The sequence below is a fragment of the Columba livia genome, chromosome 12, assembly GCF_036013475.1.
Source record: "Columba livia isolate bColLiv1 breed racing homer chromosome 12, bColLiv1.pat.W.v2, whole genome shotgun sequence".
In the NCBI taxonomy this organism is placed as follows: domain Eukaryota; kingdom Metazoa; phylum Chordata; class Aves; order Columbiformes; family Columbidae; genus Columba; species Columba livia.
This window is the reverse complement of record NC_088613.1, coordinates 5,131,409-5,143,785: the sequence shown is the minus strand read 5'-3', so window position 1 is coordinate 5,143,785 and position 12,377 is coordinate 5,131,409. Positions and strand designations below refer to the sequence as shown.

Genomic DNA, 12,377 nt, shown 5'->3' with positions numbered 1-12,377 from the left:
AAAACTCAGTTCAGTCTCAGCTCACGGCTGCATTTCCGCAGCCTTACAGCAGAGACAAATGGCTTAACACAATGGAGAATTAGCTCTTCCACAATTTTCAACTGTCATATTTATAGATCATCTGTGATTTTCAGCTGTTTCAAAGTGTATGAAACTCAAGATCAGCTTTTCAACACCAGCTAGCAGAATCATTCTGTATGATGTGTTTTACTCTCACTATATGAATGTAAAAATTCCTGCATCATCTGTTCACTGGGTTGCATTTTCTATTGTAAGAGGCTTAGTATCTGATGAGAGAACCATAAAAGTGATTTAATTTTGGCAAGCTGTACGACTAAAATCAGCATTATTTCTGCTTAATAAACTCATCTTTCACGCATACCTCTGTTAGCTAATGCTTAAAAAGAAGAAACAGTAATAAGCACTGAAAATATAAAACTGGTTTATGGCTAATTTTTAAGGACTGCTGAGAACACCTGAACACCAGGACAAGATTATGAGCAGAGCTGGATTTTAGTTACCTTTGGAGAAATAAGCTCATTCTTCATGATAAATTCAAAATGAGACTTAAAGCTGGAAATAATAATACTTACGACTTTTGTGGCACTGACTTGGTTGCAACTTTCCCTGTTGGATCACTCCACTCTGCAAACAAAGGAAACACATTTTCAAATGTCAAAAGATTACTGTAGAATTAAAATGCACCCAAAGCTGTCAGCCCATCTAATTATACTTGGTTTCACAACATGCCACAATGCATAACATGTAATAAAAAAATTGAACTGATCTGCTTTAGTACCACAGAAATTAATTTTTTAGCTTTTGTTTTAATAATGTTAAGCGGGAAAAAAAACACAAAACAAAACAAAAAACAAACACCCAACCCTGTTAGGACTAGGACGATAAAGACCTACTTTGTACATTGTATCCTGAGGTCAGATGTTGGGAGTCCTACAAATAAGAACACACACAATGTCAGCATTAGTTAAGTAAGATGAAGAAGGTAAACCATATCTCAGCTTTCTAGATTAAGGGCACTGGCATTGCACAGACAGGGAAGGAGATGGGACAGGATGGTGTGATTGCTAAGGCAGCACCAGTGACATTAGTTGATAAAAACATTAACTGTGGAGACAGAGCACCACTGAGGGACCTTCCCACAGTTCAGACAAGAGCTTGTGCTCAGCTGCTGTAAATCTAGGTACCCCTTCATGGAGATACTGCCCAGATTTATACCCACGGTGGCCCCAGCCTTCTCCAGGTTTGGCCATGGAGGCAGGTATGAGCCATCTAGGATGTAAAACAGACCGCAGCACAAATGCAACTATACATTAAATTCAGCACCACTGCCTTTCTTTTTTGATCTCAATGCTTGGAAACACAGTCACCATTTACTGATAGTCGCAGTTTTTATTTGGACTGTAACACATAGGATTTGATAAAGACGCAGGAAGCAGATCATCACCTGATGAAAAGTGTTCCAAATCCAATGAAATCACTGGAAGTACAACAACTTCAAACCAGCAAAGAAGCTGGCTTGTCACACGGAGCATGCTAATACCAGGATTCTTGCTGGCTCACAATAACTAAGCTGCTTCCTTAATGTCACAGTGTTTTCACGCTTAGATTTTCTCTTGCCTTTATAGTCCACAGTGATTGTAATCAGCTTTCCTTCCAAGCAGAGTTTGATCATTAAAAATTAAGGTGTTATTTACAACCTCATCTTACAGCCAGGCACTACTTTGCTGGAAGTGTTAGTTCTGTAGGATGTTAAAGTCATTAAAGCTCTCACTGCACTTCCTCTTAGGGCATTATTAGTTGCTAATATTATACTGTGATGTCAGTCTGTCCCTTGTGAAGTAAATCATGCCCTAAGAGTAAACATGGCACTTTAAATTTGAATGTCAAAAGGATAAATTGTTCTGATAAGTTCCGCCTTTTTTAGCACACTTTTAAAACAAGTTTCTCACTAGGATATTTTTTTTAAATAGTTAAATTGAGAACTTCTAATAGTGCCGGCCTTTGATTTATATGGCTGCATGATCCAGCCACATTATGGCTAAGATCTATAATTTGGCTAGCTATAATTGATTTAATGTGATGTTCTGAAGAGACACTTCTGTTGTATTTTTTAAAGTAAAACTAGTAAAGTTGGAAACACTTATGTGCTTGCCTATTTGATTTGAAAAAAAAAAAAAACCAAACCAAAACAAACCCCCCAAACAACTAATTTATATTTTGTATTGAAGTGATATGGTCAAGAATTTTAGGATCAACATCTAATGTGCCCAGAAATTAACTTTGATGTGGATCTTAAAAGTTCAAAGCAAACTTAATAGAAACAGAAAAGCAAAGCAAAATTTAGGTTCTCTGAACCGACGCTTATACTGCTGCCAATAGAGATAGTGGCAGCCTCCAGGACTTCGACCAGTTTCTATAGGGCCCATGAAAAACAGAACACTAAATTAATAGGTGGCATAATTAAAAAAAACCCCAAACACTTCAAGTGGGCAAAACCCTCTGCTCTCACTGTATTCACACAAGTCAGACTCCACTTTCACCTAAATGGGTTCAACTGACTTTAACCCAATTTGCAATGAGAATTATACTCTTGTGTGATTATGACTTCTGATTCTTAATGCTGCAGCAGTTAATTACAGAGGCACTGGCAGTGCTAGACAGTAACAATCACATTCCATGAAAATAAGGCATTCTGGGCACTGCCTTTATTTTTTTTAGAAGCCACAGATACTGCTAATTTCATACAATTTCCAATTAAGTATGGAGGCTGCATTTCAGATAGGGAAATATCTGCCAAACAGATAAAATCAGTAAGAGAAAAATCACATTCCAATTTCTAACACAGGATACGATCACTTGAGCCATAATGTCAAGTAGCACCAGTTTTATAAAGTTATTTTCCAATGTCCTGCCTTTAGAAGGAAACTTTTATGTAGCTCAATGTCAGACTAGTGTAGATTTCCCACCCCGGGGAAGTTGGCTCCCCTTCACTAAACATCATCAGCTCACAGTTTTTCAGGTCCCAGCAAAAGACACCCTCGGCAATAACTGCCCGGGGTACAAGCTTGATTTCTAACAGTGCTACCAGAACCGTAGCTAGAAGGCAACAATGGAATTTGAGCTAAAGGCGCATTCAAATCATACGACTTAACGATTCACCGCATGTCAGGTGAACTGCAGGTGTTCTTCAGGCACGTGATTTTGATGTGGCAAGTGCTGAGTGTGTGCTTCTAACAAAGCAAACGCTGAGGATCGCACTGCACAACTTCGTGTGCCCCTGGAACGTTCGCACAGACAGACGCCATCACACTCTTCACATGCAGGAACCTTTTAAGTCACTGTAATATGATCATGCAGCCCAACCCTCATCATGAAGTCAGTCACTAAGTAGGAACAAATGACCATTTCAGCCCCTGTATTGCATAAAAAATAATGGAACAAACCCAAACAAAGAGAGTATGTTGTACTTGATGTAGAAAGGCTGTTATAACAACAAAGTTCATTTTGTGTCTGCTGTAACTTTTGCAGCTTTAAATAAACAGTCCTACTAATAACAACAGTCTAGTTGGGAATTTCCAACTAAAAACAGTCTTACAATTTTTTGAAAATGGAATCAATTACAAAAATAAACTCCAGCAAAGACCACTCAATAGAACAGAATGTTAATCAGGTCACTGGTAACAGTGTTCTGGTACCTTGCTTGGGATAGAAAACTTGGTCTGCTCAGCCTTGCCAGGAGTGTGAATAGCAGTAAGAGGAGGAGGCCAGGAATGGGTCATCTCCTAGGGAAGAAAAAGAAACAGGTTTTTGAAAACAAATTTATGTACATAAAGAAGAAAGAGAGGAAAAAAATGATCATGTATTCTCCACTGAGGCTGGAGATGCAATTGGTTAAGAAAGCTTCACCATCCATCCTTATGTGGACGATGAACAACTTAACTACCCAACAGGCAGCACGTCCTGCGAACAAGGGTATGGACACATTTTACTCTTGAAAATTCTGACCATCTATGTCTTCATGAGGTGGCAGCTGACTCCACTTGTGTGATCAGCCTGTCAAGCTGTTTGAATGAAGCCATCACAGGTACAGAACAGGGTTTTGCCTGTAAAGCACATGCAGGAAGGGGATGCTTCCTGTACTGCACTGGATACAACCCTATAGAGGATTGCATGGCAAAATACAACCCTATTCAAGGTTGCAGAGTGGCAAAATAAACCAGAGGCAGGTCTAGAAAAAGCTGGAGCAGGCTTGCAGCACGAATGCCTGCTGTAGAAGAGAGTGGGGACAGCGTCCTGTGCACCAAAGCATCTTCTCATAGCGCTGGCCACAGGCACTGATGGGTGTGCAATATCCAACATTTTAAAACGAGGGACTGAGAGATCAGGTGATTTGCACAGGGTTACACAGAAAGCTCGCACTTAACTAGGAAATCCAAGTCTCTGGTGAAGACCGGCCTACCAGACCATCTAAGCAGCAGGCCCATTTTCTATATCAATGTTTTAATCCATCTTTTGTACATGCATGTTCCAGGTGTCTTCAAGGAAATCACCTGGGTGCCCATGGCAGCAGAAGAGACAATGCACACCCTGCTTTTCCACAATGAAGTCTGGAACTGCCACCCTTGAGCTCAGTGGGAACAGAGGGGGGCTTGTGTTCACAAGAAGGGGAAAAATCAGTAAAACAGAGAAACTGCAGAAGTGTTGTTTTAGGCAGAGTTTGTAAATGCACTTTTAATGAGTGTGTTTTATGGTAGATGCTGCTCCATTCTCTCTTATCTATATTTTTAATTTAATAAATATTCAGAGAGGCAGTAACACTTGTCTCTAGCAATCTATCTTTGTCTTGGTTGTTTTTCTTTGCCTACAAGGCTCAGAAAGGATTATTGCTTGAGACACAGGAGAAAAAGAGCAAAAGAACATCTGATCTAGGAAATTTTGCACGCAATGGTCATAATCCCGACAGCAGCAAACTAAACTTCCCAGCTACTATTTCATACTGGTCAAGCCCAGGGCCAGTTACAACAAAGCTTATGAACACACAAGTTTCTGTAGGTAACGTGGCAACCACTGCAGATGCTCCACAAATGAAAATATAACATAATAACATTAATTAAATAAGATCTAACTGTTGTCAAGAGGGCAGTGTGGCGGGTGCATGTGGGCTGAATTGGTGGCTACAGCTGCATGCTAATGTGTGATTCAGTGCAGATACAGCCAGCAAGTTTCAGGTCTCCAGTTGTACCCCACAAATCATGCGTTATTATAGGAGGTTAGAAGAGAGAAAGGAAAACTAGGCACCATGGTTTTCAGTCAATGGGACAGGTTGACATACAAACTTGCCCCAAGCTCCTGTTAGGCTCTGTTCTTTTATTGAAGCCCATCCAGTGCAGGAAGGTCTGGCTGAGCCCCGCAAAGAACAGAGCCCAGGAACAACCACTATGGAGAGATGTCCTCATGCAGTCCTGGCAGAGGGACAGGGGAGAATGTAGATGTCTCTGCCCTCCTGAAAGAGCTTCTGGGTTTCTGCCTGTGGAGCTCAGGGCCTGTTTTCATTGCACAAAGCCCAAACTGTGGCAATGCCGAGGAAAAAGGCAGCTCATGAACAGCTCATCCCACCTGGTGGGTGAGACTGTGGCAGCTCAGTGCAAAGACTAGAAGTAACTATTATATTGCACTGATTGTTTGACCTCTGCACAGAGGAAAGCAGAAAAAGATTTAAGCATTCGATGAACTTTTCTGTGAGATAATATAATCCAAATCCTGCATGCCTCTGCCAAATCCCATGCCATAGAGGTTGCTTTGTGGCAAATCTCTTCATAGCAAAACGATGAAAGAGAGACTATATCACATAATTAAAAGAGGGGCAGGCAGCCTGATTGAAGGCAGAAACAAAGCATATTCTAGAACTGCAATTATAGGCTTGGCCTCAGTCACTTTTTGCCCATGCATAAAAGGCTGGAGAGAAAGACTAGGATTCATGGGATAGTGATACCAGCAAAAAAATCAGAATATTCAGTATCATAATGCATCTAGTGTTCACTGGGTACCAACTCAGCAGGCTTAAGTGTAAGCAAATTCAACCATCTCCCTGTTAGGGGACACCTGAACAAAAACAGCAGGAAAAGGAAAAATGAGTCTGCTATTATTTGAGGAAATTCAATTACAAGGTAAAAATTGTGACCCCACTGAGGTCAGAAGCAAAAGTCAACTACAGTGAGGTCAGGACTATCCAATCTACGTGTTTACAGAGTGACCTTCAAAGTCCATTTCATGGTTTCAAGCATCTACATTGAAGGATTTCACTTCAATTATCAGTGTAATAAAAATTATTGGATAGAAAAGTCCAGATAGGATCACACATGCAAAACAATACAAGTATTTAAAGCTCAGTGTATAAACAAACACTGTGTGGAAGTGGTGAAGAAGCATTAATATATAGTTAAAGAGACACATCTACATCTTTGTACAGATAGGTGCCACAGCACCGTTGACCAATAAACCCTGAATGATCATCGAAAAAGTTTTGAGTTTACTCAACTGAAAAATGTCCCTACAAAATGTATGGGCAGCAACCCCATACTATGCAGCTGCAGATGATACGCAGAGCAGCTCTGAGCTCCAGCCTGACACGCAAAACCCACGCTTGGTGTTTTCAGGGAAGGGGCAAAACCCCAACCCCGCATCCTGCAGAGGTGGGACTGTCTGCCGAACTCTGCTCTGCTCCTTAAGCACACGCACGTTGCTTTGGAGAAGCAGCAGAAAGGATGTCATTTGTTTAATCATCTACATGGCTTCAGCATTCTTCGCTACGCCCCAATTTCTTTTAGAGGTCACTCATATTTAAGTACTCGCTAAGCTCTGTTTTGTTTAACTTGTGAAATCTGATCTATCTACCTTCTAACATGTTATGACTATAAAGAACCACACAGATAGCGTGTGTGTTGTGTATGCATCCGTTAAGATGTATATATAAACATCTTGGTTTGTAAATACCCGGGGAAGTAGGCAGGGAATTGCATTTTTTTTGTCTTCCCCAGGAAAAGTTAAAAAAACTTTAATCAATCCAAATTTGGAAGTATTTAGAAATTCCTGGAAGTAACAATAATAAAACCAAGCATATGAAATGCTTTAAAGAGGAATTTAATGGAAACAAAGTAATCCCACAAAATTGAGTTAGGATTTATTTTCACATGGTTTGGACTTAAAATAATTCCAAAATCATGTTAACTGTTGGAGTGGGTAGATGACTGCTATGGAAGCACGTATTTTTTTATAGACCTGGAGATTAAATGAGAAAGTAAACCTGCACAGTTTGTTGGCTTAAAAGTCACTGTGGTCCTCTGATGTAGCATCAAGCATCCTCCACTCTGAAAATTATTTAAACATTGTTTTAATTGACTCCATGTGCTTTATTTATTTGAATTAGGCACGCTCATCTCTTCAGCTAAGTCTGTTTTTTTCAGCTACAAAAGCCCTCAGGTAAGTAACTAAGAAGGACACATGCCGACACAATCTAATGAATCACCAAAATACAACTAGTCCAAGCAAACTTTTTAAGTGCTGCAGAGGTACAAGGCCAAATCCCAATTTGAATGGAAGGAGAGGGCTGGGGAAGGATTTAAACTTGCAAGTTTCTAAGGAAAAGGTCAGAGCGAGAGAACTGAGTACAGGGGATATGGTGCAGATGGTAAATAGCTTTACAAAACCAGACCCTAAAATTAATAGCCACCTTCAAGATTTATTTCCTTGCTCTGTATTTAATTTCTCCATCATTTCCTTCCCGTTCAAAAGAAAGTGTGCAGTGTTTTAAACACAGATAAAAGCACTTAGGCTGTGTACTTTGCGTCCCTACTGAGGCAGCTTCCCTTCCCACAGCGCTCTCTAAACTCCTCAGCCTGCTCCAATTTGACGTCTCCCAGGACACAAAGCTCATGCTGCTTCCCTTGGGAGAATTGAGGGGAGACAGGAGAACAGTCTTCAATTACAGAAAGAGCTGTTGCTAAAGGAGAGATTAATCTGTTCTCCAATTTTATGGTGAAGATGAACCTAAATTGCAGCCAGCAAGATTCCAGTTAGACGTAAGAAAAAGCCCTGTAATGGTAAGGACCGCGCAACACTGAAACAGCTTGTGCAGAGCGCTACAGACTGCGCCTTTGGAGGAACACACTTAAGAACAGATTAGCACACATCAGTCAGGAATGGCTTAGGCAGAACTGAATCCTGCATTGGGACAGGGATGTGCAGTAGAGGATGAGATTTCTAAGATCCTTCCCAGCTCTTTTTCTTATTCTGTAGTTTGATAGATCTCTGTTGGCCAAATGCCACCCTTACTGCCTCCCTTGTGGAGAGGAGATCCAAGAAAAAGGCAGAAGAAGAAAGCAACAACACCAGTGTTTTTCTTCTGTGGCACTGGAGTCCACAAAGAGTTTAAGGACCAACACCTTGCCCACATCATTAGAGGGCAGCCAGAGGAGCAGCCCTGCACAGATTGCTAGTAATAAATGCACTGCTGCTAAAGAGACTTTACCTGTGGTATTCTCTCTGTCAGCTGCCCTCCTCAGTCCTTTTAACTCTTTGCTAAATCTGTTGCTTTAAACTTTCTCCACTTTTCGGTTGTACAGTATTTTAGAGTTGCATTCAGAAAAAAAAAAATAATATATGATGAACAGATGTTCTAAGGTTATTACAAACTTGACATTACAGCTCGTGCTAAGCAACCTACTGCCTTGATGGAATAAAGATAACCAAGTGATTTACCATTTATTATAGCCTCTATTAATGATTTATTAAAGTTTTATTAACTATTTATCAATGGAATCTTAATAAAAAGTGTCTCTCTTCACAGTATCTTTCTGCATTTATACAAACCTGATCAAACTCTCTCTGCTAGGAAGCCAATAATACATGAGGGGCATCCTCATTTTATGTGTGTGATGCATACTGAATTACAAAACATTTCAACCCCTTTCATCTTTGGGGAAAAGGCTAAAGAATGAATATATAAATATATACTTATACATGTTCAAGTAAATGACACTAAAGCCTAAAGCAACACAAAAGCAATAAAACTACGGGTTGTTTCTCATTCATATTCCTTATGAAGGAATGGAAGCCTGCATGAGTAGTTGGGAATATTCTGACCAGTAATCTGGCCTGTTTTATACTGGGTCAAAGGCTTCCTGAGGAAGGGATTTTGATACATTGTCACTATTGACAGACACATGATAGATAAATTAATGGATATGCATTTGATTATTATGTTTCAGCACTCAAAAGAATTCTCGGCATCAAATGCATCCCACATCGTTTTCCTGCAAGGGGGAAGAACAACAACAACAACAACAAAAGACTTTAGTGATGGCCTGATGGCCTCCAAGAGAAAGTCAGTTTTCCTGATATGAATGTTAAAGCAGGAAACTTTTTAGTCATGCAGATGTTATATTACCAGTGGCTAGTGCCCAGTATTTTTGGAGGAATAATTCAGCAGCACCTGCAATGATGCCTTTGTCATACTGAAATTTATCTTGCTACTGTACCAAAAACTACTAAAAAGCCATTTAGAAATGCGGTGCATACACATGCAGATTTACTACTGAAAAGCTAGAGTTTATTCTACAAAAAAGCAACCATTTTTCTGACCATAATCTAAAACTACAGTGTTCACCTTGTGGGTTTTATCAATGACAATAAATAAGTTTCCTTTGCCCAACTGAAGAATGGGATGCATTCCATTCCTCCCACAGTAAAGTAATATTCCTTTCCATATTAACAAGAAGGAGAAGGACAGACAAAAATTATATTCACTGAAAATGAATAGAGAAATTGCTTTAGAACCCAACAGCTGTTGACTATAAACTTTACAACATTTGTTTTCCTTTCCTACTTTGTTAACATTTGGAAATCCACAAAGACAGTGATAGCAATATGAACATCTTTTTCTGTTGAGCTTCTCAATACTCTCTGACTCCCATATACCTCACACTTTTCAATATATTTTCCTCATACTGTAGCTTTTATAACTAACAGCACTCATATTCTTTGCTTAGAGCATTTGGAAGACAATAAAAAATAGCAAGTCACAATTTGATGTACTTATTGCTCTAATCATCTTGTGTATGAGAACAAAACCAATGTTCCATTACAGTGGGAAGGTATCTCAGCTCAAGAGGTTGTTTTAGGAGGAGAGTAATGAAGCTACACCAGATGAACCCACAACCAGATTTCCAATTTAACAAGTCCAACACAATCCTAAAAGTAACCACAGCCTACATAACAGTGTGCCTATACTGTCGAATGTTTTAGCTCCCTGCAGGGTCCTGAGCCCCAAGTGGTCCACGCTGTGCATATAATAGTTCATTCCAAAGGCTCCTCTGTGAAACAGGTTGGACACTTCTCTCCAAGGTGGATTATGATAATTTTCTTCAGGATTCACCTCAGGAATGTTATATGGTCAAAAGTTGTCCTGAATGTGGCTCATGCTGCCCAGGACAATCCTTCAATTCAATCCCAAATTGGTTTTGTGCCCTCAAGCACCTTCTCACATGCTCTTGGCATTTTCAGGAACATGCAGCAGAACTCCCTGAGGGTCCTACTATAGACACATCATTATGGTGAACTGCAACAAAACAAGAGATCTGTAGCAGCTGTATCCCTACCCTTGTCAGAGTTAGGTTATCTGTATGAGTAAAGTGCAGGAAGGACATGGGGGGTTCACAGAAAATAATCAGGGAAATAGAATCACACTGTGTCAAAAAATGAAACAGGACGTTCCAGGAAGCACATGGGACAGCCCTCTTGACAAGTTTTATATGATGAGACAGAATTAGGAGTTCTGTGGAAAAAAGGAGGCCTGAGAAATCACAAAGTCCAAGGCAGATGTCTCCCTGACCCACTGTCTTTGTCTTTGACCATTCAGTAAGCTTTCCAGTGAAAGTCCAGATGAGCAGGAGCCAGTGTCGTCATTGTAACAAACCACGAACCTTCAAAGAGAGGCATGTACTGACCAGGAATAATGACACTGAGGTAAGTCCACTTCCTACCCAGGAGGCGTCTTCTCTACTTGCAGAATATGTGGGGTTTGTGAAGGATAGGCTGTAACGGCTGCATGCAAGGAGAGGATGATCAGAGCTTTGACATTTTGCCAAGCACATGTGAGATGCTGGGCCATGTGATCTATATCCATATTCCCACATAATTCCAACAGGTCTGGGCAGACCTGTTGATGGGTCAGGAACATGGAACTGACTGGCAGAATGGGTCACACTCAGGTTCTGCTTATCTAGGATGCTGGCGGGCAATGGTCAGTGCTGTGTCTTTCACAGAGCATTTCAAGAACATCAAAGTAATTGTGAAGGTAAAATCCTGATCCTCCATACTTACTGATTCTCAGCTGTACTGAGATCCTGTCTGTTTAATGCTGCTTCTAGAACAGGGTATTCAGTAAACATCAGCAAACAGCAGTTTTAGAGTCCTAAAAATTCATGATGTGTCCATAAATATTCAGGTCCTTGGAGTTACAAGTACTAAACCCACTTCCCAAAAGCTAGTGCAACCTTCATCTGTCACTCCCGGTAACTAAACTCATGACTTAGTTGCCCAATACACAGTACCAGAGTCTTGCTGTGGCCAGCATGGCCAATGCAATACCTCCCATTCTTGGCAGCTTCTCATCCCCACTGAGATGCACAGCCATATCCCACTGATTTTATTTATTTGAAATAATACTTGCTGGTAACCATCTCCAGGGATGGCACATCTAATGTTCATGAGATAGGAAGTATGCATTCAACTGTTAAATACAACATAACATCCTGGCAGTACAACACTATAATATAAGCAAAGGCACAATAAGTAATAAAAAACTAATTATTTCAAAAGTTACTAATACCAACATATAATTTCATCTCTGCAATTTAAAAAACATTGGCAACATTTCTCCAAGTAAATAAGCAACTGTGTTTTGAAACTATTCATTGCTGGCACTTGTTTAAGGGAATCTGGTAATTTGTTCCATCCATCCTGAGCTTCAGAAGCAAAAAAGCATGTCTTGAATTGCCTGTTTTCTTCTGTGAAACTTAGGGTTCACACCAAGAGGAGAGCAGAACTATAATTTAGTTACAAAACAAGACTGCACCTACCCCGAGGCACTCCACTGTGCACATTTATACAATACATTACACCATCTCCTTTACATTGCCAGATGTAATCAATTAATGTTTTTTTTCCACACAAAATATAACAGTGAATTATGTAGTCGCATGACAAGACCTTATCCATGTAATTTATTTCAAAACATATTTAATTTCTGAAGCCACTTATGCCAATATCATAAAAAAAATAAAATCTCCAAATTCAAT

General features: G+C 40.0%; 1 protein-coding gene across 6 annotated transcripts in view; it reads right to left on the bottom strand.

Moving 5' to 3' along the window:
* The window catches only part of AFF2 (ALF transcription elongation factor 2), a 333,925-nt gene that overhangs the window by 129,750 nt on the left and 191,798 nt on the right, over window positions 1-12,377 (bottom strand). For all 6 annotated transcript variants that reach the window (XM_065077475.1, XM_065077476.1, XM_065077479.1 and 3 more), the window contains exons 5-7: window positions 3,717-3,803; window positions 915-951; window positions 594-645 (exon numbers count right to left, since the gene is read on the bottom strand). In XM_065077475.1, coding sequence (XP_064933547.1) covers window positions 594-645; window positions 915-951; window positions 3,717-3,803 — 176 coding nt within the window. The remainder of the gene's footprint in view (window positions 1-593; window positions 646-914; window positions 952-3,716; window positions 3,804-12,377) is intronic.